The sequence below is a fragment of the Amphiura filiformis genome, chromosome 2, assembly GCF_039555335.1.
Source record: "Amphiura filiformis chromosome 2, Afil_fr2py, whole genome shotgun sequence".
NCBI lineage: Eukaryota > Metazoa > Echinodermata > Ophiuroidea > Amphilepidida > Amphiuridae > Amphiura > Amphiura filiformis.
The window spans coordinates 20,637,628-20,657,624 of NC_092629.1; the positions used below are offsets into that span (position 1 = coordinate 20,637,628).

At 35.3% G+C, this 19,997-nt stretch overlaps 1 protein-coding gene across 1 annotated transcript in view; it reads left to right on the forward strand.

The window, feature by feature from the left end:
* Nucleotides 1–19,459, forward strand: part of LOC140138914 (receptor-type tyrosine-protein phosphatase delta-like) — a 117,065-nt gene extending 97,606 nt beyond the window's left edge. Inside the window, exons 29-40 of the mRNA XM_072160700.1 lie at nucleotides 5,854–5,988; nucleotides 7,597–7,713; nucleotides 8,278–8,426; nucleotides 8,786–8,921; nucleotides 10,560–10,709; nucleotides 10,879–10,978; nucleotides 11,738–11,814; nucleotides 13,087–13,221; nucleotides 16,583–16,711; nucleotides 17,234–17,391; nucleotides 18,349–18,484; nucleotides 18,694–19,459. Coding sequence (XP_072016801.1) covers nucleotides 5,854–5,988; nucleotides 7,597–7,713; nucleotides 8,278–8,426; nucleotides 8,786–8,921; nucleotides 10,560–10,709; nucleotides 10,879–10,978; nucleotides 11,738–11,814; nucleotides 13,087–13,221; nucleotides 16,583–16,711; nucleotides 17,234–17,391; nucleotides 18,349–18,484; nucleotides 18,694–18,771 — 1,500 coding nt within the window. The 3' untranslated portion in view covers nucleotides 18,772–19,459. The remainder of the gene's footprint in view (nucleotides 1–5,853; nucleotides 5,989–7,596; nucleotides 7,714–8,277; nucleotides 8,427–8,785; nucleotides 8,922–10,559; nucleotides 10,710–10,878; nucleotides 10,979–11,737; nucleotides 11,815–13,086; nucleotides 13,222–16,582; nucleotides 16,712–17,233; nucleotides 17,392–18,348; nucleotides 18,485–18,693) is intronic.
* The last annotated feature ends 538 nt before the right edge of the window (nucleotides 19,460–19,997 follow it).

Genomic DNA, 19,997 nt, shown 5'->3' on the forward strand with positions numbered 1-19,997 from the left:
TATAAATCATTTTTAATAATAGTAATACCGGTAATATGCACTTCTTGATTTGTGCTTTTGGATTTTTAAATGTATATTTAGAGTCCCTCTTTCAAATTTTATATTTATGTGTAATCTCGCTATATCATAATTTGCTGATACTTTGGTCAAAATTTACATTAAAAATGATAAAAAAAACTATTATTGTCAAAATTTCTGTTTGGTGTCATGTTATTTATTGTATTTTAAAAAAAAAAAAAGAAAAACCCACCCTATTCTACTGGGCGGACCTTTCAACTGCAAGTATAGGGTCGGGTGTTTTTTGTACTTATTTCTAGAGAGAGGCTATCTTGAAATTACCCTAAAATATCACCAAAATCTGAAGAATTTTTAATACCAACATATTTTCTATGATTTAAGCAAAATAAATGTGTTTTTTTTAATTCTCAAAAACACAAATTCCGGGTCGGTTGGCCCCGTAGAGAAGGGTTTTTTCAGTAGCCTTTGATACTATTAATTTTTTTTTTAATTTGCAACATTTTATAAAACTTAACAAAATATTAACAAAAACTGATGCTAAACTTAAAATTTGTATCCATCATTGAAAATCAATCAATTCCGGAAATTAAACCTGTTATTAAAACCACAAGCCACGATGGGTTGATTTGTTTTTAATACACAGAATAATATTTTCCCTCAGTTTATAATACGGTAGCTACCCAAATCTGCTAAAATAAAGCACACAGTAAATTTGGAAACAGATAACACTTTGTACTGCATGGATGAAGTGTGTGCACTATCTGTGTGTGCAATGTCCCATGAACAAACAATTACGTAATAGTATTGACTTTTGTTGAACTTGTGAAAGGTCAGTCCAGAGAGTTTCTCTGCTCGTATTAAATTACTGTTTAAGTGGTAATTTTCGCGTACAGTTATTGTCGCGATTTGGAGTTTTAATACAGAGACATTTTTGCAATTGTTATTTTCGCGATGCTTAGTTTTGCCCTATACTTGCAATACATTATTATATATATTCGCGAGGTGTTAATTTCGTGGATGGAACTCCATTCGCGAAATCCGCAAAAATAAACCCCTCATGAGAAGTGTGCTTGCTTTCTGTGAACTTGTTTTCATTAACTTAAGATAGTGCACTTGCTTTAAACTGTTTCTTTACTCAATGAAACTCTCATTAATTGAGTAAAGAAACAGCTTATTTATTTTCTGGGCAACCATTTTCTTGGGGTGACTTCATTTGGAATCTACACCCCCTGTGTGAGAGACTAAAGTAATGTCTTCCATACAGGGTGTATGTCTTTCAACTGGAATAGCCTAAAATGTGAATATCATATGGTCGAATCCAACCAAAAAGTGTCCACGGGCCAAAAATAAAAGTCCGAAATAAAAATGTCTCCACAATTTTTTCCTTTTGCCCATTGATTGATGACATATTGGCCTTATAGGAACCAAAAGTGCCATTACTAATCTTGAAAAATAAATCCAGGACGTGTGATAGTAAATGTGATATCAAAACCCAATGTAACCTACGAATACCACTAGGATGCTTTCACTATCGCAATACTAATCAACCTAAAACAAATGGAATATTCCCATTAACGCTTTTTTCAGTATAATGTAGACCACAGGGTGTCAGGAAAATGCTAGCTCAACCAGAAAATATTTGTTTTTATTTTTATACGCGATCAATATGATCTTAGTCAATTTATGCTAGTGTATTTTTGAAAATGAAGTTTAGGCCAGTTTCTGTATTTTATTTATCAAATGAGTATGAATCAATTTACACATTGTATTAGAACGAGTAGGATATATGTTTTCAAGAATATTAGGAATTATACGCATACACCTAACGCTTTATACAATGAAAAGGTGAAGAAACCCGGTATTCAGTAGGTAACATGAGCGATTTAACAATATCTATATTGAGTTTAGAGGTTTAAATTTTGCTATTATGGTAATGAATTAATAAAATGGTAGTTTTTAGATCTCTTTCAGATGGTACGTCCAAATGAATAAATGCTATTACCTTAGATCAAAATATTTTGATGCTTTTAGCAAGATTTTGACCACTTCATTTTGATATACAAGTAGTTAATCAGTAATTTTACATAATAAATAATTGTTGAATGAATCCGTATATGGGTAATAATAGTGTCCTGGGGTACCGCTTAAAGTTTTTGACAATTAATTTCCATTGGTAGAGACACTTCATTACATATGTCATGTATTATGCTGTATTCGTAAGTAACATTTCAGTATTTGTAGGTAAGAATTAGACTTTTGGTGGATATCGCAATCAAAACTTCATTTTATAAAGCACTTTGAATGTATTATTTTTTTATGTGCGCTTATTGATACTTTAGACCCTATCATGTATTAATAATGTCGGTTCACAGCGGTTGAAAGAGGATTGAAGTAAGAAACAAAGGCACTAAAGTGACTTTAATTTGCTTAATTGCACACAAATCGCTTAAACCGTTATTGCAGACTTGTGAAGTCCGTCTTGGAGTCAGTTACGTCTTGTGGCCTTTCGTTTGAGGGCAACTACAATTAGCTTTATACCAGGGTCCATCAATGTGTTGTCTAGATCATGAGACAATGAGAACAGTCGTTTTTTTTTTTTTTAGGTAACCTTAGCGAAAACGTCAAAAGTTACCTTCGAATATATCAATTTGGACACAAATTACTCAGAAACCAGAAGGTCGGTAAACATTTAAAATGAAGCACACATGACAGTTGACAAATCCAAGTATTTATCCCTTCTAATCTTCTTTGAATCTGATCTTTCTTTCAAATGAGCAGACCGTCGTCTATTTCAGTACATATTTTTCACCAATTAAGCCGTATTCAGTTTTGCATGATGGGCATGTATGTGAATTCGCAACTTTCATTGACAAATGATTTGATAGCAAACATACAGGCCTTTGTTATGTACCAATATGGGCATTGGCATAAATGGCAGTGTTTCACAATACTGTCATGATGTCAAATTGTATTCGTAGGTAACATTCGGTTACCGAAATTTTCCTACTGAATACTTGCTTTTATTGTTGACATCTCAGAAATATTTAAACGCAGGCTATTGAAACTTGGTAGAAATAAAGAGTGTATTACCCTGCACCTATTGCTTAACTATTGTTTACTATTCTCTCACTTTGTGGAAATGGCACAGCTTTTAACATGTATTCGGAGGTAATGCATATTTTTTACCAAACCTACCTTTGTGCCATTTAGAATTTCTGGCAGCTAAACACAATAATAAAGATGTCCGAATGCAATGCATTTCAGTATTGGACATATCAAAGCTTGTATCAATTAGCATTTATTAGTGATTTCCATTTTTAAAGATATATCTAGTGCTATGAAAAATTGTATTCAGTAGGTAATGTAAAAATACCACTCAAAAAAATTATCACAAAAAATTCATAATTATGTACAAATATGTGAAAAATTGAACAGGCAATCTTTGAATACACACACCTTTCAGGAAATCAATTTAGATTCAATCCAATGACTTCTTTTCATAACTGATTTATATGTTTTTAAAAATACTTTAAGAAATATTTTGAAAAAATGGGTAAGAATAGCATGTTTTGGGGTCTCTGTGTCTAAGTTTTTCACAAAAGGGGGTCTTATTATATATGGCGCAAAGCGTATGATCAAGGCGAATAAACACAATACAAAAACGAATGCCAATTGATTAATACTTTTAAGTTATGGCCCTGAACATGCCGTGTACACTTTTCGTTGGATTCGACCATATACCTGGTATATGGCCGGATTTACCAGTTTTGATGGTCCTGTGGGCAAGGCAACATGATTGTCGCGGATCTTCTAACTCAAATAGCATTACCAAGATTGCGCGCAAGGCGCGGCAATTTGGTCTAAAATAGGCCAAAAGGGAGATGCAAATTGTAAATTTTGTCACAACATCTCTGTCAACTGAGCAGGGGAGGGGTCTGATTCGCCACCCTGCGACTTGTTTTCCGTCAAGTTGGTGTACCCTCTTTTTCTTTCCTACTAATAATTAGGGTTTACTCAACAAGAACTGAAGAATGTTGGTTGTCATGGTCACTTGGGCTGTCAATCATGATGATTATAACTACTAGTACCACCAACTTGTGGGGGGGGGGGGGAGAAAATGCCCCCAACATACATTATGCACATACATAATGACAAATTGCATTAACCTGGAAGAGAATGGAATTCCTGATATCTATTTGCACAAAAGGCTGGAAATCCCGACAAATTACTAACAAAACCATCTGGAATTCCAGCACCTCAATGGACAAAAATATGGATTATTTTATTGACCAGAGGCAAAAAAGTCTGGAAATCCAACCAAGGATAAACACAATAAACCTGGAATTCCAAAACCCTCTATGCCTTCAGACTAACAAAATGGTGGAAAAATCTGGAAATTTTTGCCAAGCTTAGGCAAAATAGGCTGGAATTTGGAACAGCATAAGTAGAATAGGCTGGAATTCCGAGCCCCAAAGACCACCAAAAAATCTGGATTTCCGTTGCCCTCTATAGGGGGGGTGCATGTTTTATCTGGAATAGCCCAATGATCTCATTCACCCCCATTTTGGGAATATGAAAATGTCTGTTTTGAAGAAAAAGATGTTTTCAGAGTTAGTAGACATGGTAGAGATGTGCATGCCTATCCACGGAGCAGGGGGCCAAAAATTCCCCTTTCCGGTAAAGTGTCGGCACAACACCAATATTTTTTTATTGTAAATGCAGATACTTAACACCTGTGGACTTAACACACTCATGCCCCTTCACTCCGAACAGGGATGCAGGTTTTTGCCACTTTTTTGCCGGCAAAAACTGAACCCTGTTTTTATCACCGATAGGCCTAGGGTATACACTCTCAAATTATTATGTTATTTGCAGCCCATTGCACATATTTAAAATGTGGAACTGAAATCCCCAGTTCAGCAAGGTCCACAGTTGGAATGTTTGTGATTACAAATGCAGCTCTTTACACACCCCTGGCCCACATTTTCTTATAATCTCCACCTTTTCCAAGAGGTTTTTGCATTTCCAAGTTTTGATATTGGCTGTGGGGGACTGGACCCTAGTTTGAAAACCTATGTTGCACAATCATACTTACTCCAAAAACAAAACAAAAAAATTATTACCACATTCTTGAACGCTTCAGCACCATACAATCATTAAAAACTAAAACTAGTCTAATCTCGCTGTAGGTATGTGTGTCATTGTGTTTTATTAATTTGTTAGTGACAACTGAAAAACACCTGAATACGTATATTGAGTACTTTATCATACAGGATTTTGTTTTGTGTTTTTAGTATGCAACTTACCTGTATCCAAGTAACAGCTGAAATCCAAAAGATTCGCATTCTTGAAAATCACGTCATCAACTTTCTCGATCAGTTGTATTTGTAATTTTGTAGTCTGCATTATAAGGGAGCTGTCTGCATCATATGGCGTGTTTGCTTGCGTGTATAACAGTAACTGGTTATCGCTATAATGTTTACAATCAAAGTTCATTTCATATAGATATAGTTTCATAAATAATAGGTCGTTCAACCAAATGTTGGCAGCTTCAGTACATAAATTTTTTTATCTTTGTCATCAATTTTTTCGCAATTATGATCAACATCATCATCTTCATCTTCATCTTCATCTTCATCTTCATCTCCATCTCCATCTCCATCTCCATCTCCATCTCCATATTCTTCCTCTTCCTCCTCCTCCTCCTCTCCCTCCTCCACCTCCTCCTCCTCCTCCACTACCACCTGAAATGCCATGTCCTGACCACTTTGTACCATCATCACCCTATAAACTAAATTAAAACAGAACTTGTTCTTATATCTTGTTTATTTTCAGGGCTACAGAAAAGGCAATGCGTACATAGCATGTCAGGGTCCCAACCTGGCGTCAGTGAATGACATCTGGAGGATGGCATGGCAGGAGAAATCAGCCAAAATCATCATGGTAACCAACCTCAATGAAGGAGGAAAGGTAAGAGTGCCATCTATGCCCTACTGGTTCCTACATAAAAGTGCATGTTCTATCTATTTTTAACTAAAATTTTTATTTATAATCAGCTGGATAGTTAATAAAATTTCAACAAATTTACCACCTTTTTTCATACAAAATCAAGGACATCTTTCTAGTGATTTTCAAGGACTACAATTGAAACACCACTTTTCATGAATCTTAATAGTGCACATGACCTTAAATGGATAAAGAATGGGGAACTTAAGTTTGCTGTATAAGAACTCATCTTAATAATGATTTGCCAATTATATAATCACGGCGCAGACTACAAAAATTGAATGAATGATGCCAGGTACCCATTTTCTGAGAATTTCTTTAAAAATGTGACTGAAAGATATTGATTTGGATGAAAAGTTTTTTTCAAAATAATTTGTACGCATTATTTTGTTACTTTCAGTTTAATATCCCAAGCCTCGAGTTAAAGTGATGGTAATTGTTTTGTTTCTTGTGTGTTTGCAGTGTTGAAAATAACATTGGTGGTGGTGTTATTTATTGTTTTTTATTGTTATTGCTTTTAGCTCACAATATAACATTTTATATTTTGTTGGGTGTGGTGAATAATACTAACACAACAAGCTAACTATATATGACCATTAAATACCATGCAGCCTAATATTGTTATGAATTTTACAGAGTGACAAATATTTATTTGTCTCTTTATTAATGTTACACATTTTCTTTGATTACGAGAACAGGGATAAGTGACCTGACCTGTGTTGCACTGTTAATAAACCTTGTATGCCACCTCTTTTGCTCACTTATCACTGTTAAATAATATGACTCATATGATGCCCTCTCGCCCTTTTGTGTGATATTTGCGTAACATGAATTTAACAAAGCAACAAATCAATATTTGGCATTCTGTCAAACTCATAACAATATAGAATATTGTTGTGTGTTTGCCAAAAGGGTTGCCAAACCTGTGATTGGTAGCCCAATTAGGTGACTTTTGAAGATTTTCCCCACAACTTTTGACAATTTTCTGTCCCATACTTGGGTGGCTTTTTGATTTTTTGACCCATGATTCGTAAAAAATTGTTGGCGATCCGGTATGTTTTTCAGCAGTGACAGACGTTAACACATTAAAATCTACATAACTATTTTAAAATCTTAGAAAATTACATTTTTCACCTGAAAAATCATTTTTGACAAACCACAATAGACAATTTGTCAATGATATGCTTGACAAAAATGCTTGCTGTAGCTGTATGCACTGGGTTTATACTTTGTTCAGTTCATAATAGGTTTGATTCATAACATTGTGGATTGATATAGAATGGCGTATAAATGTTGTTGGATCCAGCACCTTGCGTATTATGTAACAACACAGGTTTGTGAAATTCTATGTTGAGACTTTCTTGACGTGCATAACGAAATACTAATAAGCCCTGCTATCATTGCGAGTTTAATACAGTAGGCTAGTCACAGTAATAGTTTGTCTGTGTATAAGTTTCTCTATTGTTTGTTGCATTCAGCAGTTTACCCAACAAATAGAATGTTTCCATGTTTTTCTGCTGTTTTTCCTCTTGTTCAATTCAAGTCATCATATAATTTGTTTTTTCATTGCAGAAAAAATGTGAGAAATATTGGCCAGACACGTCAAAAATTTATGGAGATGTAGAAGTGACACTGACAAGAGAAGAGAATTTTACTGAGTACTGTACACGGACATTTACTATGCAACAGGTTAGTAAGGAATCTCAAACAACAACTATAGTCATTTTACTCTCGGTAAGTCGATGACATCAACGCATTGAACAGCTGTTTTGCACACACCTCGATTTCGTTATGCCAGCATTTAGAATAAATACTTAAAGTTTGAATCTGCAGACTGATGTCACTGACCCGCCTAGAGTTTAAAAAAATTATAATAAAGATTCACAAGCAAATTATATGTTGTTGAGTGCATATGGCACCAGGGGTGGGTGTATTCCCCTCTAATCTTGGGTTTGCACGCCCAATAATTGCCACATCATATTATAAATAAAAAATCAGAGACATTGCAAATATGTGTACAAAAAATGGTCACTATTAGGCATTGCATCCCAAAACAAAATTATAATTTGGGGTTGGGAAAATCATCCAAATGTTCCAATTTGTGGTAGGCCCTACATTTTGAAAAGATTTTTGTAAAGAAGCACCTCCATACCAATACAAGTCTTACAATTATTTGTCAGCCTTTTGCATCAATACACCAATTTTGAAGCCCCTATTATGATTAATTTTATGATGTTTACTGTCTGTCCACAGAATGAAGAAAGCAGAGAGATTACCCAGTTTCATTTCCTCTTCTGGCCTGATATGGGAGTTCCATCATATGCAGCACCTTTACTCAGGTTTATCAAGGTTGCCAAGAACTTCAATCCACCAAAGGCTGGACCTACTATAGTTCACTGCAGGTAGGTGCATCACACAAGAAGAAAACAAGGTGTTTCATTACTTGGCCTCAGCACATTTTAGGACTACAGAAAATATGTGATCACTATGGCCCAATCATAGACTAATAGGTCCGATTTCTCGAAGCTAGTGGCCAGGCTTCCTAAGCCAGCAGGCTAGCCCTACCAATGTGGATCTATTTTATTGATATAGCTTTCTAGGTGATGTAAGGTAATTGTAAACACTGGTTTAAATATAAATAAATATAAGGTTAGTTTGCCTTAAACATGAGGTGGTTGAAGCGTGATAAGGAGGCCACAATTAGAGAATACTGAAATTATTTCAACACCTTGCGTTACCAACATTTGTGTTTTTATTACAGCGCTGGTGTAGGTAGGACAGGTACTCTATTAACCATTGATTCCATGCTAGATATGGCCAAACAGGAGAACCAAATAGATGTCTATAACTTTGTACGCAGTATGAGGGACAGAAGAATCAAAATGGTGCAAACACCGGTAAGAACACCTGTTTTAGCAATTGTCGGCTGTATTCCATAGTGGCGTATAGTGATTTTTGGTCATTTTTTGAAAATTGGCACATATATTTTTAATGATGTTCTCTTTCATTTTTTCCAAGTCTCATCAGTCATAATTAGCTAATTAATTAGTAATTTATTAATTAAATGTGGCGTATAGTTACAAAGTGACATTTTTGTATTCCATAGTGGCGTATCGACCATACGCCACTTTTTATACACATTTTATAATTATGAAATATCGGCAAAATGAAAAACATCGTATGTCATAGTGGCGCATACGTATCGGACCTATACGCCACTATGGAATACTTAACGATTTAAAAGTAACGCCATAGGGATTACACGGCGACTGAGGTGGCGACGGTTAACGTTAGGTTAAGGTATTGCGTTTTGTTCGTTTTCCATAGTGACGTATAGTTTTATTTTCAGTTTGCCAGCAATAGTATGTATTTATTTCTTTTGAAAAATTTATAACAATAAAATCTATTTAGTTTACTACAGAAATTTCACATCATTTACAAAATATAATGAATGTCTGATTTACACAACTCGATTTTAAATTCATTAATTGGCATTTCTTCAAACCCGATTTTCTCGAAAAGTTGTTTATTCGCGGCGCCCCACTATACGCCACTATGGAATACGGACGACGAATTGTTTCAGATATTCAACAAACTAGGTTTTCTTTAATAATTATGTTTCCGAAGAGTTTTAATCACATTTTACCCATAGAAAACCAATGAGGGCCAATGCTTCATGGTTGCCACTTGAAGGCATGGTTTGTACTGCACGTAAAAAGACACCGAGTGTATATTAAAATTTACAAACTTTTTGTGATACACTTCAGTGATTAATAAACCAATTGATCATTGATTGGTTGTTTGATTGGTTACCAGTGCAAGTTCATTGGCAATTTGGTCCACTTTTGTGACTAATATGCTTGATTGATAATGTATTGATTGGTTGATTGATTTGATTACTCAGTTGATTTGATAAGTGCACATTCATTGACGTTTTGAACCACTTTTTATGACAACAATTAATAGATACATCTTTTGATTAAACTTTGATTGATCGATCAAGTATAGTTGGCAGGGAAAATTATCATCAATATTTCTCTCATGTGTCAAATAACACCTGCTCCCACAAAACTTGGATAATGTCCCCAAAGCTTTATTTGAGATACAGTGCAATAAACATGCAAAAAAAAATCATAGAAACAAAGGAGTTTTAAGCTGAAGATGTATTTTTTTAAGGACAAAAATTTAGGTATAATTATGTGATATATCATTTTTTAACTGGACAATCTGAGCCTTTTGAATTTTGACATATCTCCAAATCACAATCCTGACTTTATCCGTGGTTTAGTAGGAGTAGGTTGTATGTAAATGGTATAATGATCTATTCATGTGACTGATTGGTTGATTTGATCAAGAATCAATTAATTGATTGGTTGGTCCATTTTTGGTGGTTTTGTGGGGTTATTGATCGACCGATTGACACAAGTCCAGACAGACCAATTATTTATGTGATTTATTTGATTGATTGATTGATTGATTAATTTTAACACTCAAATGTAATTTGCATGTCATCATATTTGTCATGTATCCAACAGGAGCAGTATGTGTTCATATTTGATGCGTTACTTGAAGCTCTCATCTGTGGTGACACATCCTGTCTTACAGAAGCTTTCTGCTCTGAATTCCGTCGCCTCAAAACAAGAAAATCTTTAGCTGGGAAATCTTTGATGCACGAACAATATGAAGTGAGTATTTGCTTATGTTAAGTGTGATGTTATTATGTCCAACCTAGAGGGGTGTATCTAAGAAGTACTTTTTGTATAGTAAGACTGACATAAACAAAAAGGAGTGAGAAATTGTTATTATTGTATTAACCGTTTTTTTTTTCCTTTTCGTTTCTTTTTTTTTATCCAGGCATTAGAGTTGGTATCAATAAAGCTTTCACCTCAGACTTGCCGAGGTGGTTCTGATCCTATCAATGTAAACAAGAACAGATATCCAGATAGACTACCATGTGAGTATCTTTAATCTTAAACAGTCGAAATCAATGGGTAAATTTTCTCAGGAATTTTTTTTTGGACACATGACACTTATGGGCGCAGACATAGCATTATGGATTGTAATTTGAATTTGAAGAATTCCTCCTATGATGCAAAATAAGTTACTTGTTGCAAGTTATGAATGTTATAGATAAATATTTTTTCCATAGGTAGATATTTTTGAAATTACATTTTGATGATATTGTGAAGAAAGTAAGCTTGCTGAATATTCAATAAGTTTGCTATGCATGAATTTCTATCGAAATTGAGGCCAAGAATACTATTCCAATTCGAAATGACTAAGACTTGAATAGTGAGGTCACCGCCGGGGGTCAGTGATCAGGCTCGAGGTTACGTTCACATTGATATGCATTGGTCACATGTCCAGGAAATTTGCCCAAGAAAAACAAAAAACATTCTTTTCTTTGAGTTAGAAACTGTATCTAGAACAAAGTACAATTATTCGTAGCAGCGGTAATCAAAATTATAGGATAAGCCTAGCACTAATGAAGGTACAAGCATTGTCAGCATTACGTTGTTGTCATGTATGCAACTTGAATTGCATGATATTGAGGCTAAAAACAGGTTTTGATTTGCAGAAAAGAAGGCATAATTGTTTCATCTGCAGTTGATTATGAAGAACATGTTGACTTGACAGAAGTATTTATACAACTATATACCTTCAATGACTCTTTCGATTAAACTCTGTGTACTGATTTTGTTTCTTGTTGCAGTTGATAAATTCCGGCCATATTTGATGACGGAGGCAGGAGAAAACTGTACAAATTATGTGAACGCGTCATTCCTTGATGTAAGTAATAAATAAGTTTGCAAAATTGTATAATAATTATTATTATACTGTTGCCGGGTTCTATATTCAATCATAACTACAGCCAAAGAAAATAGGCGGAGTGCAGTGAGATTTCACTGAAAATTAGGACTTGATCACCCTGTAAGCCATAATATTATTGCTCAAACCCAGAGGATGATTTAAGTACTACCCACCACCCCACTGGGTTTACTGCGCAGCAGGCGAGCAGTGTGAGTAATATCCCAGCAAACACAAAAACGTTTTAAAAACGTTTTAAATAAGTTATATTTTGGCTTTTGGTTTAGGTAAAAACATGTTAATAACATTAAAATGTCGGGTTATATAAAGGTCATGATAACGTTTTAAAACGTTTTGTGTGAAAACACACTACAACAATATTTGTAAATGTTTTCAAAAAATGTTATTGCAAACTATTTTTGCAAAAATTTTTGCCAAATATTTTGTCAATACTTAAATAACATTATGTTAAAATATTTGAACCCAGCAAGCACAGAAATGTTCTTAAAATGTTTTTTTCAAAACATTTTAATAACATTTAAATGTCGGGTTATATAAAGGTCACGAAAACGTTTTTAAAACGTTATTGAAAATATTTTGGGCAAACATTTTTCACAAAATATTTTTTCAACCCCAAAATAACATTCTGTTTAGAATTTTTTGTATCAAGTTTTCAAGAATGTTTTTGGAATGTTATTAAAACGTTTTTATACCCTTTATATAACCCGACATTTAAACGTTTTCTGTAAAACATTTTTGTTTGCTGAGCAGTAGATTATCACAAATGTTTTGAAAACGTTTTATTCTCTTAATATACCGTTTATATAACCCGATATTTAAAACGTTTTCTGACAACCTTTTATAACCTTTTGCGAATGATGTCGAAAACGTTTTGTGTTTGCTGGGATGACACCACTGCTTTGCTATGCTGCATAGTGAGATTTTAAGTGAAAGCTCACTCAATGGGATTTGAAAAGTAAAGTGGCAGTTGAAACTATAGTGATAACACTTTCGCAGTGCATGATGGGCTTCCTTAAATCATCCTCTGGCTCAAACCATGACAGCTCCAAAATTAGCTTGGTGTTTCTTGGATTGCATTTTAAAACCTTTAATAGTCAAATCTTTATGCATGTGTTAACGCCTTTTCTAATGTAGGAGCAGTCAGACGGAACACATAGAAAAATCTTATATCCATCCATAATAATTGTTTTGTTGGATTTTGTTTTTGTTTTGTTTTTTATATTTTCAATTCAGGGTTACATAAGGAAGAACATGTTCTTTGCCACCCAGATGCCTCTACCACACACTATCATAGACTTCTGGAGGTTGATTTTTGATTATAACTCAAATACCATCGTTATGCTCAACACTATGGATCATAATGATGCTGTAAGTATCTCTGAGACATTTAGAGTATCTAACAGAACTCTCATAACTCAATCAATATGTGTATCATTCATTTTATTTAGTCACAAATCAGACTTTGGAGGTTAATCTTTGACTATAACTCCAAATTGCACTGGAGATTAATCGTTTTATGTTTCTGCTCCCACACTGTGAAACAGCCTTCCAGGAATCGTCAGGGAGGCATGTACATGTACACTGCCTTGTTTTGGCTTTTGATTTTTTTAATGGCGCTTTGATCAAGTTGGAGAGGTGCCTTATTAAATGTTGTTTATATATGTATGTAATACCATTGTTATGCTCAACATTTTTATCATAATGATGCTGTAAATACCTGTGAGACATTTGAGTATCAAAGAGTACTCATATAACTCAATATTCAACTTGAATAATTCCGTTTTTTAAAGTTGCAAATCTTTTAAAAACTAGATTGTCTCAGCAGCAGGGGACATTAGGCTGTCATGTGCATCTAGGTGTAGAGGCTTATCCTCTTATTCCCACTTGAGCATTCTCAAGTACACTTAAAGTGTTTTGGTCTCCTGGTCAAGTCAGTTTTAATTTAGGGGTTGTTGTTATGTTGTTATAGCAACAAGCTCAGTTTTTCTGTCCAGTCAGCTGTCACTTTAGTGGTGTGCAGCCATTCAGGTCTCCCGTCTTATTTTTTAATTCCTTTGTTATGTCTATAGTTCTCCTAGTGATGCACTTGCAATTGTTCCTTCGATCTTGATGGACCAAAAAATCCCACCCACCCTCCCAAAAGCTGGAAGGGTGATTCAGTAACTAAATATGGTTAAAGATACTCCAATAAAATGGTATGTCCAAATATGCTGCTTTATGCTTAAAAATAGAGGCTTTGTATGGAATTTCTTGAAATCTTGAAGAATATCATTAGTAGATTGTCTCCACTTTCTACTGCGTTTTATAGAAGGGGAATGAATGCTTTGTATGGAGTTTCTTCAAAACCTGAAGAATCTCGTCTGTAGATTGTCTCCACTTTCTACTGCGTCTTATGGTGTTTGAATGTGTTACGGAGTTTCTTCGAAACCTGAAGAATCTCGTCTGTAGATTGTCTCCACTTTCTACCGCGTTTTATGGTGTTTGAATGTGTTATGGAGTTTCTTCAAAACCTGAAGAATCTCGCCGGTAGATTGTCTCCACTTTCTACTGCGTTTTATGGTGCTTGGATGTGTTAAGGATTTTCTTCAAAACCTGAAGAATCTCGTCTGTAGATTGTCTCCACTTTCTACTGCGTTTTATGGTGTTTGAATGTGTTACGGAGTTTCTTGAAACCTGAAGAATCTCGTCAGTAGATTGTCTCCACTTTCTACTGCGTTTAATGGTGCCTGGATGTGTTAAGGATTTTCTTCAAAACCTGAAGAATCTCGTCTGTAGATTGTCTCCACTTTCTACTGCGTTTTTATGGTGTTTGAATGTGTTATGGAGTTTCTTCAAAACCTGAAGAATCTCGTCGGTAGATTGTCTCCACTTTCTACTGCGTTTTATGGTGCTTGGATGTGTTAAGGATTTTCTTCAAAACCTGAAGAATCTCGTCTGTAGATTGTCTCCACTTTCTACTGCGTTTTATGGTGTTTGAATGTGTTATGGAGTTTCTTCAAAACCTGAAGAATCTCGTCGGTAGATTGTCTCCACTTTCTACCGCGTTTTATGGTGCTTGGATGTGTTAAGGATTTTCTTCAAAACCTGAAGAATCTCGTCTGTAGATTGTCTCCACTTTCTACTGCGTTTTATGGTGTTTGAATGTGTTACGGAGTTTCTTGAAACCTGAAGAATCTCGTCAGTAGATTGTCTCCACTTTCTACTGCGTTTAATGGTGCCTGGATGTGTTAAGGATTTTCTTCAAAACCTGAAGAATCTCGTCTGTAGATTGTCTCCACTTTCTACTGCGTTTAATGGTGCCTGGATGTGTTAAGGATTTTCTTCAAAACCTGAAGAATCTCGTCTGTAGATTGTCTCCACTTTCTACTGCGTTTTTATGGAATTGGTTGGTTTTATTGGGCTATTGTTTGCTTTTATTGGGGTTTTTTCACAACCTGAAGAATCTCGTCTGTAGATTGTCTCCACTTTCTACCGCGTTTTATGGTGCCTGGATGTGTTAAGGATTTTCTTCAAAACCTGAAGAATCTCGTCTGTAGATTGTCTCCACTTTCTACTGCGTTTTATGGTGTTTGAATGTGTTACGGAGTTTCTTGAAACCTGAAGAATCTCGTCAGTAGATTGTCTCCACTTTCTACTGCGTTTAATGGTGCCTGGATGTGTTAAGGATTTTCTTCAAAACCTGAAGAATCTCGTCTGTAGATTGTCTCCACTTTCTACTGCGTTTTATGGTGTTTGAATGTGTTACGGAGTTTCTTGAAACCTGAAGAATCTCGTCGGTAGATTGTCTCCACTTTCTACTGCGTTTTATAGTGGGCTATTGGTTGCCTTCATGCTTTCCTCCCTTTCTGCTGCGTTTTTATACCAGGGTTATAAATGCTTTGTTGCTTATTTGGAGTATCTTTATTTACTTGGTTGTCAATACCAGTGGATTATATATCAGTAAATGGTTTAAGCATTCATGCCGTATCTTGCTGAATACAAAATGTTCGTTTGCTAGTGTTGGCATTGTTTATTCTTTTGGAGATTTCTAATTATTTAATTGCGGTTAAAAATGCTGTTTTCCAATCCAATCCTCTGTTTGATCCAAAGATGTATCTGTTTAAGATATGCTTAAGATTTGCTTAAGATGAAATTTGGTTAAATGTGATTCAGAAGTCAACTTTTGTTTGTCCAGCCTGTATGGTTGGCTTGTACACATTTTTCCAATAATTTGTGTATTTATTGATTTATATGAAGATGATAAATAATTCCAAATGCTTGCTGCAATTAATCATCTCAATGTATATAATTTGTTTAATTGATATGAAATCTGTTATTATCTCAATATAGTCTTAATTTCTATGAGATTGTGAAATTATTATAAATAAGCTTATGTGTATTAAATGGTCCTCATGATCGTGGGGGCAATGCGGAGTCTATTCTTTGCGTTGTTGTGCTTTCCTGCTGTCTCGAGACAATTCATTGAGAAACAAATCAGACTCTGGTTAATCTTTGATTATAGCTCAAGTACCATTGTTAATGCTCAACACTATAACCAGCCAAACCACAATCTGATTCATATGTTCACTAATGAAGTGCAATGTTTCTACAATAATGTTCAAAATAGGGTTGAGGTGTATACCAGATGTACTAAAATTCCCACTCCACATGACACATAAAGTAAGAACATTATTTTTCCACCAGTGTGTTAACCATAACTCTCCAAACCAAACCTTTCTTTTCTGTACAGACTATGTCTCAGTACTGGCCTGAAGCAGGCACCATGACCTATGGCCCCTTCATTGTGGAGTTATTATCTAGTGATTCTACTACAGATATTATTACTAGGACTTTCTACTTAACCAATTCACAACGAAAGGTAGGTTATGGTATTCAACCTAAATATACCCCTTCTCTTTAACACCCATGTGACTTTAGTAGCTTACACCCAGAGATATCTTACCCTTCCCAGAATCCTTTGCAACATGATACATCACCTCATTTCATCAAATGACACTCTCATTACTATGTACAGGTTCTCTCTTTGACTGGTTGAAAAATTTGTTGGATCTCAAATTTTTCAACCAATCATTGATTTCTGTCTCCTTGTGTTTGTTTTCATGTTGAGAACAGACTGGCTAACATGGGTCAATGGTCAACAAATAAATATATTTTGCAAGATCTGGATGTGCTCTGTTTACTGAGGTACATTTTGTCACTATCAACTCATGTTGCACTAGATAGCAAATCAGCACAGAAAATTGAAATAGGAGAAATGCAAGTTTTAGTTTTATTGGTACAAAGTTTTATTTTACGATGTTTTGTCGAATTTTTCAGAGGGGAACTTATTTCCTTTGATGTTTTTATATTGTATCAATGGTTTTTCTTTGTTTTTTTTCAGTTGGAGAAAGCAAGAAAGATCCGTCAATTTCAGTACACAGGTTGGCCTAGCGGTCAAGACACTCCTAATAGACCAGATACCATCTTGCAATTGTACTCGCAAGTTGAGCGCTGGTGTCCGCAAACTGCTGAAGACAGTCCTATTACTGTCCACTGCCTGTAAGTATACAACTTCATTCTGATCGCATAGTGCACTATTCCAAGTGGTACTTCTGCTGGCCAGAAGATAACATATTCCCTGAAAAATAAACAATCTACAATCAGAGACATAACAAAGTCCCAATAACAGACAAGTTTAAAAACAGCTAAATTTTGACACAACATTCAAATTGGGGTAATAGGTCCCAATAACAGACAAGTTTCGAAAAAAAGACAAAACTTTTTCAAGGTTTCACATGTTAGACGGCAGTAACCGCATCATTGCGGAAGACGCTTGTCAAAGTGTGGGTACGCAGCACTGCCAGTGCATTCTATAGTAATATGTGAATGAACAAGATCACAGTATGCGCAACTAAAATGGAAAACAAGTTTTGTTCATTTTAGAAAAGGGGAGTTTTCATGACATAATATATTTTTGCTAAATAAAACAGTAGTTAAAGGGGCATTTCGTGATCCACAGCCTCATCCCCCACTTTTCTCAAAAAAAGTTGAGATTTTTATATCACTGGAAACCTCTGGCTACATAATGTTTATGTACAAAATATTTCTTGCAGATTAATTCGTTTTGCAAAGATATCATGAAATTTGAATTTCGTTCTGGTGCACCAGAACGAAATTACAACGCATTGTCTATGGAGCAGTGTAATACACATAATCATGCATAACTCGCAAACGCAAAATCGGAATCAACTGAAATTTTGGGAATAGGCTTTTTCGTGGATATGTACTGAAAATGTCATAAAAAGAGGATGCTAGGATCACGAAACACTCCTTTAAGTTATTAAAATAATATCTAACTGACTGCGCCGGCATCCAGTACTCAAAATATTGAACCTGCCTGTCGTCTATCACATAGTAGAGAATAGTGCAAACAAAAATTTCCTATCGTTTATTCTCTGATCACATGTATTACAAAATATTCATGTTGCTTCTTGTGTCTTTTGTTGTCTTCTCTAGTGATGGCATGGGTGTCACTGGCACATTTTGTGCCATCTTCATGGTGTTAGACAGGTTAAAAACAGAGCAGTCTATAGATGTTTTCCAGGCTGTCAAGAAACTAAGAGTAACGAGAGCTGGGATGGTACGGTGTCTGGTAAGCATATATATTCTGAATTAGGAATGTGTCTTTTTTGCTGCTTTGCTTTTTTTGAGCAGGAGTTTGCTGTTAACTTTGCATTGCAAAGTGTATGTATTGTGTATTCATCTTTTAAATTGTGGTGCAACTTGCAGAATAAGTAATTGATTCATCATGTTACCCTCAAGATTGAATTCAATATTTTTATTTACTTCTTACTCTTACAGGACCAGTACATCTTCTGTTACCAGACTGTACTAGCATACCTGGACTCTATGGAGCTATACGGTAACTTCAGGTTATAATGCTCAGTAGAGAATCAACATGATCAATATATCTTCTGTTACCAGACTGTACTAGCATACCTGGATTCTATGGAGCTATACGGTAACTTCAGGTTATAATACGTAATAGGGAATCAACATGATTAATATATCTTCTGTTACCAGACTGTACTAGCATACCTGGATTCTATGGAGCTATACGGTAACTTCAGGTTATAATACGTAATAGGGAATCAACATGATCAATATATCTTCTGTTACCAGACTATACTAGCATACCTGGATTCTATGGAGCTATACGGTAACTTCAGGTTATAATGCGTAATAGGGAATCAACATGATCAATATATCTTCTGTTACCAGACTGTACTAGCATACCTGGATTCTATGGAGCTATACGGTAACTTCAGGTTATAATGCGTAATAGGGAATCAACATGATCAATATATCTTCTGTTACCAGACTGTACTAGCATACCTGGACTCTATGGAGCTATACGGTAACTTCAGGTTATAATGCTCAGTAGAGAATCAACATGATCAATATATCTTCTGTTACCAGACTGTACTAGCATACCTGGATTCTATGGAGCTATACGGTAACTTCAGGTTATAATGCGTAATAGGGAATCAACATGATCAATATATCTTCTGTTACCAGACTGTACTAGCATACCTGGACTCTATGGAGCTATCACGGTAACTTCAGGTTATAATAACGTAATAGGGAATCAACATGATCAATATATCTTCTGTTACCAGACTGTACTAGCATACCTGGACTCTATGGAGCTATACGGTAACTTCAGGTTATAATACGTAATAGGGAATCAACATGATCAATATATCTTCTGTTACCAGACTGTACTAGCATACCTGGATTCTATGGAACTATACGGTAACTTCAGGTTATAATGCTCAATAGAGAATCAACATGATTAAAACATCTATATCTTCTGTTACCAAACTGTACTCAGGGTCAGATCCAGGAATTTTTGATAGAGGGGGTGCCTTTTGCTCGACGACGAAAAAATTGTGTTAAGGTGGGTTACCCCCTCGAAAACTCAACGGGTTTGGCCCATTGTTTGCTGTTCATGGCGAATTTGTTCATTTTTTAAATTTCTTTCATTTTTGTATTTTTAAGTTAGCTCGGCGCCCTTTGCTAGAAAAAAATAGAGGGGGTGCACGCCGGCTGCGCCCCCCCCCCCCTAAATCCGCCCCTGGTACTCTTATACCTGAACTCTACAA